Source organism: Tetrao urogallus (assembly GCF_951394365.1).
Source record: "Tetrao urogallus genome assembly, chromosome: 1".
In the NCBI taxonomy this organism is placed as follows: Eukaryota; Metazoa; Chordata; class Aves; order Galliformes; family Phasianidae; genus Tetrao; species Tetrao urogallus.
Window position 1 is genome coordinate 17535654 of NC_136813.1, and position 16022 is coordinate 17551675.

General features: G+C 46.9%; 1 protein-coding gene across 2 annotated transcripts in view; it reads right to left on the reverse strand.

Moving 5' to 3' along the window:
• The window catches only part of XPO4 (exportin 4), a gene marked incomplete at both ends in the record, with an annotated part of 70700 nt that extends 56306 nt beyond the window's left edge, over window positions 1-14394 (reverse strand). For both annotated transcript variants that reach the window (XM_079549242.1, XM_079549241.1), the window contains one exon: window positions 14317-14394. In XM_079549242.1, coding sequence (XP_079405368.1) covers window positions 14317-14394 — 78 coding nt within the window. The remainder of the gene's footprint in view (window positions 1-14316) is intronic.
• Between the last annotated feature and the right edge of the window lie 1628 nt (window positions 14395-16022).

The following is a 16022-nucleotide window of genomic DNA, read 5'->3' on the forward strand; positions in this document are numbered from 1 at the left end:
GATTGAGTCTCCAACCCGACAGTTTACAGTTTTTTCCTACCATCACAACACATTCAATAACCATCATCTGCATTACTAAAACAGTTAACAGAGAGCTCAAATACAATAGTCAGGCAGACAGCTGGATGACAGGCAGTGCTCCTCTCCCAGCTGCTCACCCCATGGTCCAGGAAACAACACCTAACCATGCAGGGATGCCCGGCCCACCTGTGGAGAGGCTTCCACCAGCCAACAGGTCAGGCTGCACAGAGATGCTTGGCAGCAGCATTCAGTAACCACTCCACAAGTGGATGAGACATTTGTGTTGTGGGCACCAGGCCAGGAAGCAGTTTAGACAACAGGTTCTGACAGCAGCTTCATCTGTCCAGTTCAGATCTGTCACTAAACAGAAGTGAAAGCCCTGAACAACAGCAAAGTTACTGCAGAAAAACCTAGCTAGCATAGTAAACAGTGACAAGATCTGGTGTCATCGTGATGAGCTGGAGTCAAAATAGCAGTCCAAGGAGTGGTGACATGAATTCCCCACCAAAGAAGAAGTTCAAGATGCCCTCAGTGGGTAAAGTGATACGCACTTCTTTTGGGATAGGAAAGGGGTGATTTGGATTTCTTGGAACCCAAAGAGACCATCAGCTCTTCCTGCTACATTATGATGTTGAATAAGCTGAAGCTTGAACTTTAAGAATCAGGCCAGAGAAGATGACAACACGATAACGCCAGGCCCCATGTCAGTTTGAAGACCATAGAGAACACTGCCAATCTAGGCTGGACTGCCCTACCATACCTACCACACGGTCTGCATTTGGCACCATCTGACTCCCATCAGTGAAAGATGCGACTGCACGAGCAACACTTTCCTATCAACAATGCCATCGTAGCAACTGTGAAACAATGGGTTACCTCCACTGGTGCAGAATTTTACAAGCACAGCAAGCAGATCTTGTTCATCACTGGTGAAAATGCATTGTTAATGGTTGAAAGGCAGTGTTTTGTGGCAGAGAATCTGCTCCATCACATAGTGTTACTGTGCTCACTGTGTCTGTTCTAGTTTCAATGGAAAAAAAAAAAAAAATGGGAGGCATTATTTTCAGATCGACCTACACATGCTCCAGTTACTTTTTTTGCACTTGCTCTTTGGGATAATCATTTACATTACAGCACTAACTCATTTAACAAATTAAAAGATGAAGTTGTTTATGAAAATTGCTAAGAAAGATGCAATAGATGGCTTCTGACCAGATGTGCAATAGAAACAACACAGTGATACTAAAAAAAAAAATGCTGGATGAAAAAAAAATTATTCCCCGAACTGATTATCAGTTGAATTATTTAAACTTCAGAGTGCCCAGTATTTTTCAGTTTATATTTGGAACAAATGCATGACTGCTCAAGGAATTACTTCCTACACATCTGTTCTTCACCACCTTGCTTTCATGCAGAGTTAACAATAGGATTTTTTTTCTTCTTATCAGATTTAATTTTGTATTTTGCAGCTTAACTACTTAATGCAATCTTCTGCAAGCAGAACAGAAGACACATTTTATACATTTATAAATATATCAAGAAAAAATCTTTTACAGTGAGGGTAGTGAGGCACTGGAACAGGTTGCCCAGAGATGTGGTTGACGCCTTGTCCCTGGAGACTTTCAAGGCGAGGCTGGATCACACCCTGGGCAACCTGAGAGCTGTGCTGTCCCTGTTCATTCAGAGGAGTTGGACTAGATGGCCTTTAAAGGTCTATTCCAACTCAAAGGATTCCATGATTCTATTCCATGATTGTGGTTGTGATAAGATCTATCCTCAGTTTTGCAATGGTCTATATTTATATACTATATATATAGGCTAATTGATGAGAGAGCCAAAGTAAATGATTACCATTAATATCAAAATGTCTTCTGAGATCAAGCTTCCTATCTAAGATAAGCAATGAATACTACAGAGATTTTATTTTTCTAGTAACAATTTGAGCCTCAAAGACACAGAACTGCAAGTTCTTCCTTGAAATTAGCATCCATTTACCTGCACAACACACCTGACATACATAATTTGTGATAACCAGTCTGCAGAGGAAACAGCCGTTGCTGCATGAGGGCACAGCTCCCAGTGTTTATGCTTGCTTTTCAGCATCAAACAGGAACCCAAGACCTGCTGCTTGAAGAGTGGATAGGACTTGCAAGGAGGCATGGAAAATAAATGGATCTCAACTAGAAGCCCCAAGTCCATTATCCTGGATGGCAGGAAGACTCAGATGGCAGGTTCTTAAACCACCACAGGAATTGGCAGTTAATTTACCTATGGCACGTTGCAGTGCTTCAGCGGAATTAGATCAGCTGGCAAGTAGAATATAACCCAACACATCCACAGCCCTGAAATCACACCTGCACCTAGATGACACTACTTGAAGATTCAAGTAGCTCAACTCTATATTTCAAATTACCATATGCATAAGATAGTATAGACAGGCTTAACTCAAGAATCAGGACTGTGATAATGAATTTGAGGGCAAAATTTTAAGTCAAGAGCCATTGTTGTGATCCTGTCCCACTACACACCAGATCATAATTACACTGCTGATGGCACTCTTCATTTCCTAATGCTCACAAGCTGAGATTTACATGATGTATATAGCCTCTTTACTAGGCTAACCATGCATCAAATAATGCCAGCAACTGCCTTCTTAGTGAAGCAGAAGTGTTCTGGAGCATCTGTTTTTTCCCATTGCCCAATTTTCACTCATACTTGTTGAAGCAACAGCTATAACCACCTGTTTTGCAAGGGCAGTGTTAGTTTTCCTCACACACAGCCTTCTACAGCGAGATGGAGCAGGAGATCCCAGAGGTAAAAGCCACTGCTTGAACCTCGAGACAGAACAAGTTTGCAAACTCACATAGAGCCAGAAAAGCCTGTCATGGTTCTGCAGTTCTTGGTTACATTATCTGCAAGTAGTCAGCATGGGTTCATCTGCAAAAGCCACTCACAACTCCTACACTGCTCATGCGTTAAAACTTTAGGATAAACACAATTACATCCACCTCACACATGTCTGTTTAGAGCTCCTCAAACTGACTAAAAGAGGCTGAAAGCACCACGCAGCTCTCAGTGCCACAGCCCATGCTACAGCAACTACTGACAGACCTATCTGGCCAAGGAGGCCAGTGCTCCTGCCAAGGACAGCAGGCACACAATGCGGGCTGTGAGGCAGAGGCAGCAGCGGTGGCAGGGCACCTACACAACGCTAAAACACCTCTGCCAACACCCAGTTGGACATCACTACTCTGTGAAAGACTTAAACTGAGATAACGACACATTTTTTTGTTGCTCAAAGTTTGCTTCTCATCAAAAAGGCATTTCCTCCCACCGAGTTACAGAGGAAAGGCCTACATGTCAGCCAGCTGCCCAGCTCCAGAACTGAGGTTTTAGCACTTCCTTCTCCACTACCCTTGCTAACATTTCAAAACCTTTCCACCCCAGTATAGTTAATTTGAAGGAGCTGATTAAAAGTGACATAAATTTTTAATGTTTCAAAGCACAACCCAGTTTGATATGGAAAACTCCTCTAGCTTCGTGTATTATCAAAATCACAAGCCTTGAAATACCAAGTGTTTTTACTAAAAGCTTTTAACTGTTATTAATGGAAACTTACAGACAGACAGGTAAAATACACATGAGAAACAACACTTGTATCAGAAATATAACTACAGAAACACAAAATTTAGTACTACATACACTTTAGAACACAGGATGCCATTTATTTTTACTGCATTTTACTAATTTGTTCTGCTCTTGCACGCATAACTTGAACCGTGTGTTACTGAAGTTTGTGTCTCTATTCATCCCCCACCTCACGTACAGACGGGCAGTCATGCAGTACATATTTGCAAAGGATCTTCAAAAAGCACTTCTATGAAAATAAAATCTTTTTCTTTAATATGCAGACATTCTGGGCTTCCGTTTTCTTTAGAAGAGGTAATTTTTATAGACTCCCTTAAAAATAAATGTCCAAGTTCACTCCAAAAAACCCGGGCGAGTTACCTAAACCTCAAACTCTGAACAGTGCCAGGGCTCCACATGCTCACTGAAAAATGACTGCAAGTAAAATGTGCTTATCTTTACATACTTTTTCTTATTGCTGTTAAAGACAATGTTATTGTAATACAACCATCAGAATAGCTCCTGACACATTATTATGATTTCTTCAATACTAAAATGTTATATTTCTATATTCTCTGATAAACAATTCACCATCCTGAAGCTAACCCAGCTTCTGTTCTTAATCCCATTTAAGACAACCTCACGCACTAACAGTATTGCAGCTAAGCCTCCCCGATTCCTCAGAAAGCAACATGTTTGGTTTTGGGAAGCTGGGTTTTATTGTTGTTAACAAGTAGGGCAACCTCTATTCATGTTTTTCTCATCAGAAAAAGAGATATGCACATAATCTGTTAACCTCTTACATTCTCTCAATGATGATACAGGACTTTAGCCATCTAAGAAGCTACCAAAAAAGCACGGTTGATAGAGAAGTCAAACAGAATCAACCTAAGGCCAACGTTATTAGTGAAGTAAGAGTAGAAGCCTGTGACTGAAGAGATGGTAGTGCTCACCTAAGAGTGAATGGCTGCAAACTTAAGGGGGGAAAAAAAAAAAAATAAATGTATGATCAGTGCAGAAAATGGCATAAGCTCTGCGAACACAGGATCAGGGTAAAGTTTTTCAGCCACTGCTTTAACAACACACAAATTCAGCTTTAAAGCACCTAGTATCAAACCAGCACCTGTAGTCAAGTGACACAAAAAGGGGGAACATCTTTTTTCTTTTCCCCCAAGGCTGCAGTCCTGTTGCATCAGAGACAGATCCCATGGATCAGGCCTCCCATTTCAGGACCTCCAGTTACTCTACTACACACACATAAGTACACATACCCTGCTACAGCGGACTTCTCATTAAGTCTACCACTGACAAGAGTACTAAGTGTAGCTGTAAGATCAGGTGTGTAACACAAGAGGAAACTAACCAAGCTGTAAAGTGAGACTAACAGCAGAGAGACAGATCTGCCAGAGCTGACCACGTGCTGCTGAGAGAGGTGCCCACACTGGCCCACTTGTCCCATATCACCAACACGTGCAGCCTCTCCCTGTCTCCAGCCAGGCTGCACAACAGTCCGATTTATTCTGTGCTGCCACGTGATAGAAAGACTGCATTTCTGCAGCAATGGATCAGTGCATACCTACCACAGCCATCATGGGTTGTAGTTACATGACTGTTTCTGTTGTAAGGTTAGCATCTATACCATTTGTGTAACTAACACCATTAACAATAATTATTGTTAATTGCAATATTATTATAAAAGGAGATCATAACTCAACAGTTTGAGCACAGGCCAACACACCAGCCTCAGGAGTACTGTCCCAACTGTCAGATCTTCAGACTCTGTATTAATGATGCTGCAACCTGCTGTGTGAACTCTGAAAGTCACCTCTGCCCTCCTTCATGTGAAAAATCCCAGCAGCTGAGATATTCACTTGAGATATGAAAGAGTCAAGATCCTTCCAAAGCAGCCTGAAAAAAAAAAAAAAAACACCAATTCAACGTGCCTCAACCACCCCTCAGTGTCTTAAAATCTACCAAATACCCGTTTCTGAAAAACTCTTCCCACTAAGAGATATCAAAAACATCTACGAAGAATGCTAGTGTTACCCTTCTCCTTTCCAGCAACGGGATCCTGGTCTATGCTAACAGTTGTGAACAGGCATTGCCTTAGCAAAACGCCAAAGCTGCAGCACCAGTAAGGCAATGTAGAGCTGGAGCCCTCCCTCCTCACCTTCCAGATATGCCACCTCCTTTCCACTACTAGTCACACTACTAATGTTATCTCGTCCTAGCTTCAGCAACAGACAGCTCTTTCTGTAAGAGAAGTCCAGCTCGGTCCAGCTCACCAGAACAGCAGATAACTAAGCCAGCAAAAAGGCACGTAATGGTTTTCTTCACTCATTCACTGCTGGACTTGTTCAGGCTTCCCTGACAACACAGCCAATATCTGCATGGCATTTACCAGCCTGGGACTGCAGATGTTCTTCACCTTGGAAAGCCCTGTGAAACCTCAGGCTCTGCTGTCAGACAAATTCCATGGCAAAACACCTTTATGCTCCTTATTGATTTCACAGTCATAAAGGAAGTACACGCGACTCTGTGATGAGAGGCATTTTCAGTGCCCCTACCATTTTGCACAGCATATAACATGACTGGACTGCAGGAAGAGAAATACTGAACACAAATCATGATGCACCTTCAGTCTTTCTGAGCATTCACTTCCACAGTTCTGTCAGTTGTAAGCCAGTAGGCACCACTGAAGAAGCTTACCTAACTTGGAGTAACACAGGCTATAAAATCTCATTCACTTGCTCCTATGCTATGCCAAATAACTTCAGATACATTTTCCATTAAAAATATAACAAAAAAACCCAACCCCATAAAATAGCCTGGATCTGAAAACAAGTTTATCTTGCTAAGGGGCTGAACAGCACAATTTGACCAAAGTTTATTTTGGTCAGACAACCTTCTTCATCTCAATCAAGGTAGCAGAATTGTTAATAATGCAACGCAGCAAAAGTAATTTCAGCTAAAACAAGACAACTCTGTTTCTCCCTGCATCCAATTCCCAAACAGCCACACACAGTGGTGCACTGCTGCTTGATGTCTGGGCAAAGCCAAGGGCAGCACTGAACAACTGCCACAATGAGGAATGCATTTTACTAAGGGAAAAATGGAAGAAGACATGATAATCAAATCCCACCCTTGCATCAGGCCAGGAAATACAAGCAGAAGAACACTCAGGTACACCTAATCCAGACAGAATTTTCAGTAATAAAACCATGTCAGAAATTCATGGAAAGGAATGTATTACTTAGGTGTTTGTGACAGCATCAGCTCAACTTAATTATCAGGAGGATTTCTCCCACCCCTCCATATGGAAAGTTGTTAATTAACTAATGAACACAGATTATTGCAACAAGGATAAGACTCAGGAAGCAGGTTAAAGGGAAGACAACAGTAGGTAGCAGCAGAACAATTATCCAGATGGAGTCATCAGCTAATGAAGCTCCCCAATAGACAATTCCAGATGCAGACACCCAGAATTTTCATTAACATGAACTAAACATAAAAACATGTTAAAGCAACACTGACATATCCAACGAGCATGAAATATCACTAGCTCAAAAGATGAATCCTCCTCTCCTGAGCACGAAGAATCCCGTTTCACTAGATGCTGGGTTTGTTTGCCAAAGATCTCAGAACCAGCACCAACCTTCACATTCCTGTTCTCAATTTCTCACCCTTAGCACTGCGTGCTTTGGGTACACTCCATGCACGTTTGCTCCCAGGTAGAAATTTCATTAGCATGTTGTGCACTGCATGTTCTCATCTCCTCAACTTAATCTGAACTGTGAGAACTGTAAAATGCACCCACCATAGCAGTTCTCAAGCAAAAGGCAGGAAAACCATACATGCACACTGATGGACTCTAAGTTATTTAGTGCAATTCCAGAAGATCTGGACTGTTTGAGCATGGCTGAAAACACCACCTCGATGACCTGAAGTAAAGAAGAAAAGTGTAATGTTAAATACTGTTAGGTATAATTCTGTATTCCCACCCTAAAAGTCTACAACCATCTAAAGTCTTCATGCTCCCACACTGCAGAAGAATGCAATTCTGGTCAGCACATCTTAAAAAGTGTCACAAACCTAAAATGCTACAGAGGAACACAGGGATAATTAGGGGCGTCTCCTGCATGAAAAACTGACTGAATATAAAAGGTAACTGGAGAGCACAATATGGCAGAGAGCTACAAAAATTCAAGGACAGAAGAAGAAAACCCAACTACTTGCTATTTCTCATAATTCAAGAATGAATTAGATGATCAAACAGCAGACTTCTCTGAAGTAAAACAATGTTTTGGGCTGTTCCCTCCCTCCCTCCTTCACTTGTTTCACAAGTGAAACTCATTACTGCTAAACAGATATAATGCAAAAAATAAGAAAAATAAATATATATTCCAGAAATAACCAGATACGTTAATGGAAAAAAAGCTGCAGTGCATCCCAGGGTTCTGGAGGAGCTGGCTGAGGTGGTTGCTGAGCTGCTCTCCATCATATTTGGAAAGTGGTGGTTGACTGGTGAGGTGCCAGATGACTGGAGGAAGGGTCACTGTCTTCACTGTCACATTTTGAAGAAAGGGAGCAAGGAGGACCCCGGGAACTACAGGCCAGTGAGTCTCAAGATCATGGAACAGATCAGATCATCCTGGATGACATGCTTGATTACACAAGGAATGAGCATGTGATCCAAGACAGCCAGCACGGCTTCACCAGGGGAAGGTCATGCTTGACCAATCTGGTGGCCTTCTATAATGGAGTGACAGCATCAGTGGACAAGGGAAAGGCGACCGATGTCATTTACTGGACTTGAGCAAGGCCTTTGACATGGTCCCCCACCACATCCTCATCTCCAAATTGGAGGGATGTGGATTTGATGGGTGGACCATTCAATGGATAAGAAACTGGTGGAAAGGCTGCAGGCAGAGGGTGGTCATCAATGGCTCTATGTCCAGGTGGAGGACGGTAACGAGCGGTGTCCCCAAGGGGTCTGTCTTGGGACCGGTGCTCTTCAACATCTTTATCAATGACATCAATGACAGAATCGAGTGCACCCTCAGCAAGTTTGCTGATGACACCAAGCTGAGTGGTGCGGTTGACACAGTGGAAGGAAGGGATGCCATTCAGAGGGACCTCGAGAGGCTGGAAAGGTGGGCCAGGGTGAACCTGATGAGGTTCAACACGGCCAAGTGCAGAGTTTTGCACGTGGGCGGAGGAATGCCAGGCATCCGTACAGACTGGAAGGAGCGGTCCTTGAGAGCAGCCCTGCAGAGAAGGACCTGGGGGTCTTGATAGATGAAAAACTTAACATGAGCCAGCAGTGTGCTCTTGCGGCTCAGAAGGCAAATGGTATCCTGGGCTCCATCAGGGGTGAGAAGAAGGGTGGCCAGCAGGGACAGGGAGGTGATTGTCCCCCTCTACTCTGCTCTTGTGAGGCCCCATCTAGAGGACTGTGTCCAGGTCTGGAGCCCCCAATACAAGAAAGACAGGGAGCTGTTGGAGAGGGTCCCGAGGAGAGCCACAAAGATGACCAGGGGACTGGAGCACCTTCCCTACGATAACAGGCTTGTTCAGTCTGGAGAAGGCTGTGGGGTGACCTCACTGCAGCCTTTCAGTACCTAAAGGGAGCCTACAAAAAGGAGGGGAAAAAACCCTTTGAAAGGGTAGATAACAGCAGGACGAGGGGAAATGGTTTTAAGTTGAGAGAGGGAAGATTTAGGTTGGATGTCAGGGGGAAGTTCTTTACAGAGAGAGTGGTGAGGTGCTGGAACAGGCTGCCCAGAGAGGTTGTGGATGCCCCGTCCCTGGAGGTGTTCAAGGCCAGGTTGGATGGGGCCCTGGGCAGCCTGGTCTAGTATTAAATGGGGAGTTTGGTGGCCCTGCATGTGGTGGGGGGTTGGAGATTCATGATCCTTGAAGTCCCTTCCAACCCTGACCATTCTGTGAAAAGTTCATCAACAGTCATTACAAACAATAATGCTACCTAGAGCTCTTGAAAAATACTAACTTTAACATGGTGAAGTACATACCAGTACCTTTTTTTTTTTTTTTTCAGGTCTTTCTTCTAAATCAGCAGCCAGAGGTTACTGTTGGAAACAGAACTCAGCTGGGCAGAGGTCTGGTCTAATCCAGCCATAATATTATATGGCATATATCCAGCTAGCCTTGCCAGATGATGACCTGGAAGACTTCAGCAAGTCTCAGCATTGAAATGATTCATTAGTCTGAATTCCTTCCAACAGGTAACCTGCTATAATATAATCAGAGCTGCTCCATCTCTTCCTCTCATCTTTACTATTACTCAAGAGTCAAAATCTGAGAAACTGCCCCAGAGAAGACAAGATGCCATGAGAAACGGAACTTCTTTGTGGAAGGAGGAGTGTCACATCCCTAAACTCCAAGGAAGGCAGGTGAAAAGAAAACCCCCTACAAACTGTCAGGACAGATGTTACAAACAATTTGTTATAAAGTTTTAAGAATACTGACATGCTCCTTTATGCTGCTGTTCTACCAACTTACTGAAACATCTGAAAGAGAACTTAGTTTGACACTGTCAGACTATCAGCTTCATCCTGACATCCCCCTTGGAAGGACAACAGTCATCCCAAACAGAGAAGTCCCCAAGAAGAGAAAAATGTATGAACTCCCTCCACTGTCAGCCCCCAAAAGACCAGAACATTTAAAAACGTGTTAATAAGGGAATTCTGCAAAAGCCTTCGCTCAGGTGTTCTAGAACCCACCCTTTAATGAAACCACACCACACAGAAGAGCTGAGGATGACAGGGACCTCTGCACACTGCTCAGCTCCAACTGCTGCCAAAAAGAGAACGTGCTCCAAAGTTGGATCAGGTTGCTCACGGTCTCATTCAGTCAAGTTTTAGATTTCCCCAAAGATGAGAGATCCCATAGCAAGCAGCCTGCTTCACTGCCTCCTCCAGACACGCTTACTGTGCAAATTTCTTCCTTCTGTGCAGCTGGAATTTCCCTCTCTGAAACCTGTAACCTCTTGTCTTTTCACTACGCATCTCTAAGGAAAGCCTGGCATTTCCAGTACCCAGCCAGCCTGAGCTGGCAAGTTAATTTTACAGTGAAGGTGTATGATGCAACGCAGCCAAGCTGACAGCTCAGCAGTGCTAATGGGGCACAGCAGCCCTGCACATGTCCAACAATCTAATTTCAGCCCCCTCCTTGTGCTAGCTCTGCAACTTAAATGGCTGCAGAGATCATCAATTCATCTTGCTAACCTGACAGAAATCCATTCCCTTGCTTAATTCCTGTGTCCTCTTTGCAATATTAATACGTTCAGCACAGGGTCACAAGGGAGAAGGCGGAACTGCAGGTGGGAACAGAACATCCCTTTCCAGAAGGGGCCAGGCAAGAACCAGCTGGGAGCTGTGAATTCAGATGTATGTGACAGAGAACATCATTTGCTCAAACAGTTGCAATCTGTCAGCAATACCTGAAGTCTTATGCACACTTCAGACTCCATCACCTACAGGATGAAGTACGCACGTCTTTCCTTAATCACAGTTATTTCGGTTGGAAAAAATCTTCAAGATGGTGCAACTTATCCTCCTAATCCACAAAGGCAGTTATTAAAACAGTGCTTAACTGGTACTAATTACATTCAGCACTAATTACCACCTGAGCTAAACAGGACATAAGAAATGGAATCCATATGTTACAGCCAAGGGATGCTGTGCTGTTTGGAAACACAGCAGCACTGCTCTAAGCTTGGTTCATACAGACACAGCTATGCATGGCCCTCACTGAGCCAAAGTCACTCAGGGCAAAGGCACCCATCAGTCATGGCACTGCTCCACAGCACATCAGGTTTTAAGTTATGAGGCACTGTGGGGAGCTTCAAACACACAGTTTGAAAAGGAATCAAGTTTCACAAGTGCCTACTTTTTAATATGACAAATGCACACACCAAAGAACACCGCTATAGGACTGGCATTCAAAGCCATATTTGGATGCTAATGACAACTCAGACTTATCTTTTTAACAGCTCTAACTTGCACCAAATTTCAATCTTTTTGCAAACCCTGCCTTTTGAACGAAGGCTACCTAGAATCTGCCGAAAGGCATTACAGCAACAAAGGACAAGGGCTCTTAAACAGCTGTAGGACAGAGAATACACTGACATCCTTCCACTTCTCACAAGCTGCATACCGTGGTCTGTAAGGCCCATCAGGATCAGCAGTTTATGAGGTCAGAATAAACATATCCCATACCTGACACACAGAAAGTAGTTTCCCAAAGCAAATCTCTACTCACCCAGAGCAATAAGAATAGAATTATCAAAACATCTAATATCAGAGATTTAGAGAGCTCAAAGTAGTCAATACTTACCCTCAAGGAAGGTTAATTGAATGTTTTTACTTTTTTTTTTTTTAATAATTATTATTAGCATACCTGAATTCCTCTAGTCCACAATTCCCCTATAGCTCAGTATTTCAGTATGAAATGATGCAAACTACAACAACTCCCTGCTCTGCTACCACGCAACTCCTCTAGTGTCCTCACAGTCATGCAGAGGACCAAGCCTGTCGCCAGTGTCACCTGCCCAGGGTGACATCTCCTCCCCCAGTCTCCCGGCCATTCCCTGCCCTCTTCAAGCATTCACAGCTCTGCCCTCTCCCAGTTTTCAGCTATGGCTCCCTCCAAGGTGCCAGTCCCCAGACTGCCTCCACTATCAGCATCAGTTTTACCACCCTCCCCTAAGGTATTTTTCACCTTTCAAACTAATCCTATCATGTTGTTTAATGGCTTTGTGCCTCCCAACTGCCACACATCATTACCCATTGCCCCCAGCTCCCAGAAGACCCTTCACAGATCTCACCAAGGGGCAGAGAAAATGTAAATGAAGGTTATCACTACCCAGGTGCAATCCTGCAGCAGGATTTTGCAGTTTGCTCACAGCTGCTGAGAAGGTGCGGACACAGCATGCACAGCCCTTCAGGGCTAGGGCCCTATACCGAGCACCATATAGCCTCAAGCAGCCAGGTTGAGCTCTTCCAAGGAGCCCCAGAAACAAAGAGCACAGGGCAGAACCCTGAGCAGCTCTTGCAGCCTCCCTGGCCAGCCCCAGGCTTGGCGTGGGCTCCTCAGCCCCAGACAGTCTCCAGAAATGCCTGCTTCACATGGCTTCACCGGGAGCAGGGACTTAACTGACTCCTGCCATTTTCATGCTGCCCATGGGTCTTCTGAGAGCAACAGTGGAAAAAAAACTACAACAAGCAAACCAGCAGCTAAGAGCTGCAACGAGTCCATGTTCACACAGATGTAGGCTGGAGGAAGAGTGGGAGAGATCACATAATCATTAAGGTTGGAAAACACCACTAAGATTACCCAGCCTTACCATCAAACCATGCCCACTAACCACGTCCCTCAGTTGCACATCTCCACATTTCTTGAATACCTCCAGAAATGATGACTGCACCACCTGCCTGGGCAGCCTGTGCCTCACCACTGTTTCTGAGAAGAACCTTCCCTGGCTCAACCTGAGGCCATTTGCGTCTCCTCCTATCACTGTTACCTGGGAGAAGAGCTGACCTTCACCTCAACACAATCTCCCTTCAGGTGCTGTAGAGCGCAGTAAGGTCTCCCCTGAGCCTCCTCTTCTCCAGACTGAACAATCCCAGATCCCTCAGCTGCTCCCCATAAGAATTCATGTGCTTCAGTGCCTTCACAGCTCCACTGCCCAGAGAAGGATACATTCCAGGGCCTCAATATCTTTCTTCTAATATAGCGAGGGGCCCAAAACTGGACATGGCACTTGAGGTGTGGCCCCACCAGAGATGAGTGCAGAAGGATGATCCCCTCCCTGCTCCTGTTCACTGCACTATTGCTAGTACAAGCCAGGATACCGTTGGCCATCTTAGCCACCTGGGCACACTGCTGGCTCACGTTCAGCCAGCTGTGTGCCCATTACCTTTATCACCAAAGATCCTAAAACCCGCATCTGCTTGACCTGTGAGTCTGGCATCTGCTCTTCATCGGGAATGCAAGCAGTGCCATGGGAGCCTGGTACTTTCTCCCAGTACCAGCACTTTTATTAACACTACACCACAACGCGTTCCCTCGGTAGCACTGCCAGGCCGGGGGGCACGCAGCACCGGGCTCCCTAACACAGACACAAAGCACTGGAAACACCGCACCATCTCGGACTCCGGATACTACCGAGAGCAGTACCCAGCCAGCCCAGCGCCGCCGCCACGCTCCGCGGCGCGCGGGACATCACGCAGCTCCGCACGAAGGACGGCGCGGGGTAGCGCGCCGCTTTACGTCCACGGGGACGAAAAACTTTTACGCAGCGCAGAACGCCGCGTCTCGGCGCGACCCACCGCCGGGCCGGCTGCGTGCCCCGCGCCGCGGCCTCACCCCGCAGCAGCACGATGTCCAGCGCCCGCCGCGCACCGCCGGGCCCGGCCCGGCAGCATCCCGCTCCCCCAGGTGCCGCGCTCCCCCCGGCGCCGGGAGAGCTCCGGAAGCGGAGCGGCGCGGCCCGCCCCTGCCCGGCTCCGAGCGGCGGGCAGCGCGCCCCGGGCGGACCCGCGGGCACTGGGGGGGAGGAGGGTCGGTCCGGCGGAGGGAGGACGGGGACGGAGAAGAAGGGAAGGGAAGGGAAAGGGGAGCGGCGGCGCCGGCCGACCGCCTCACCATCAGCACTTTGGCCGCGTTCTCCAGCTGGGCGATCACCTCGGGGGCCCCCCCTGCCGCCACGGCCGCCGCCATCATGGTCTCTCTTCAATGACGCGCCATGCGCTGCATTCTGGGACGACGCGGCCGCCCAGCCAATCCCGGGCGCGGCGCGGCGCGGCCCCGGCGCGGAGGCGAAGCGGCGGCGGCGCCGGAGGCAGCGTGACCGCCGGCCGCCAGCCAGGGCCCGCCGGACGAGGCCCCCGCCCCTGTGCGCCTTCCTCCCGCCGCCGCCAGACCGCCTCCGGGGCGGGCCTCGAGCACGCGGTGCGCCCGGGGCGGAGCCGCCGCTACGCCGCCGGTTGGAGGCCGCCGCGGCGCCGCGTGAGAGGGCCCGGGGATGCGGTTGTAGGTCGTGGTGGGGAATGGAGGACGTGGGCTGCGACTTTCCGAAGTTGTAACTGCTTTGTGGTTAGCGCAGGTGAAAGCCCGAGGAGGTTTGCAAGGGATGGAAATCTCTGGAATTCACGTGTAACTCCGTCTGGAGCTCACCTCGTGTTGTCCAGATGGGGGTTACTGGATGGCATCACCTCTAGAGAGCGTCCAGGAGAGAAGCTGCACATCTGCAGGAGCACTGGGACTCGGGCTGTGCCTGCGCTGGTGTTTCTGGGTGTTGAGCTGGACATAAACAGCAGTGTGCCCTCACAGCCCAGAAAGCCAACCGCATCCTGGGCTGCATCCAAAGCAGCATGGCCAGCAGGGTGAGGGAATAATCCTGCCCCTCTGCTCTGCACTGTGAGACCTCACTTGCAGTTCTGAGTCCAGGTGTGGAGTCCTCAATACAGGAGAGACATGTAACTGTTGGAACATACCCAAAGGAGGACCACAAAAATGATTCAAAGGATGGAACCCCTCTCCTACGAGGACAGGCTGAGGCTGGGGCTGTGGAAAGGCTCCAGGGAAACTGAACAGTGGCCTTTCAGTATCTAACAGGAGCTACAGGAAAGGGGATGGACTCTTTAGCAGGGTGTGTTGGGATAGAACAAGGGGAAGTGTTTTGAAACTAAAAGAGGGGAGATTTAAACTGGATGTAAGGAAGAAGGTTGTTGTTTTTGTGGTTGGTTTTTTTTTTTTGTTTGTTTTGTTTTTTGTTTTTTGTTTTTTTTTGTTTTTACAATAAGGGCAGTGAGGCACTGGAAAAGGTTGCCCAGAGTGGTGATGGATGCCCTGTTTCTGGAAGCATTTAAGGTCCAGTCTGGATGGGGTGCTGAGCAAGCTGATAGACCTGTAGATGTGATGATTCATGGCAGGGAAGTTGGTCTAGATGGCCTTTAACAATTCCGATGATTCTATCATTCTTTAAGGGTAGAAGTTTGCTTCTCACATCTGATGTTGCACACTCAGTTTGCACGCTGGAGCAGCCTTTGGAGCACACAAGCTGTGACACCTGCAGATGAATTGGAAGACCTGTAGCAGCAAAGCACAGAATGCCTGGGCCCATCCACAGCTCCCTCAGCACCAGTCCCTCACAGGGCAGCACCACTGCTCTGCTCCCCGGGCCCTGCTCTTGTACCGTGCCTCCATCCAGGGCTCTCCCAGCACTAGGATGATGTCAGCTGGCCTCTGCTGCTGGGGTTACACAAAGTTTGGGACACAGCAGCTCGCTTTGCACACTTTGACGTTCACAGGCTGTTGGTGCAAGATGAGTGTAGATACAGTGTACCGAT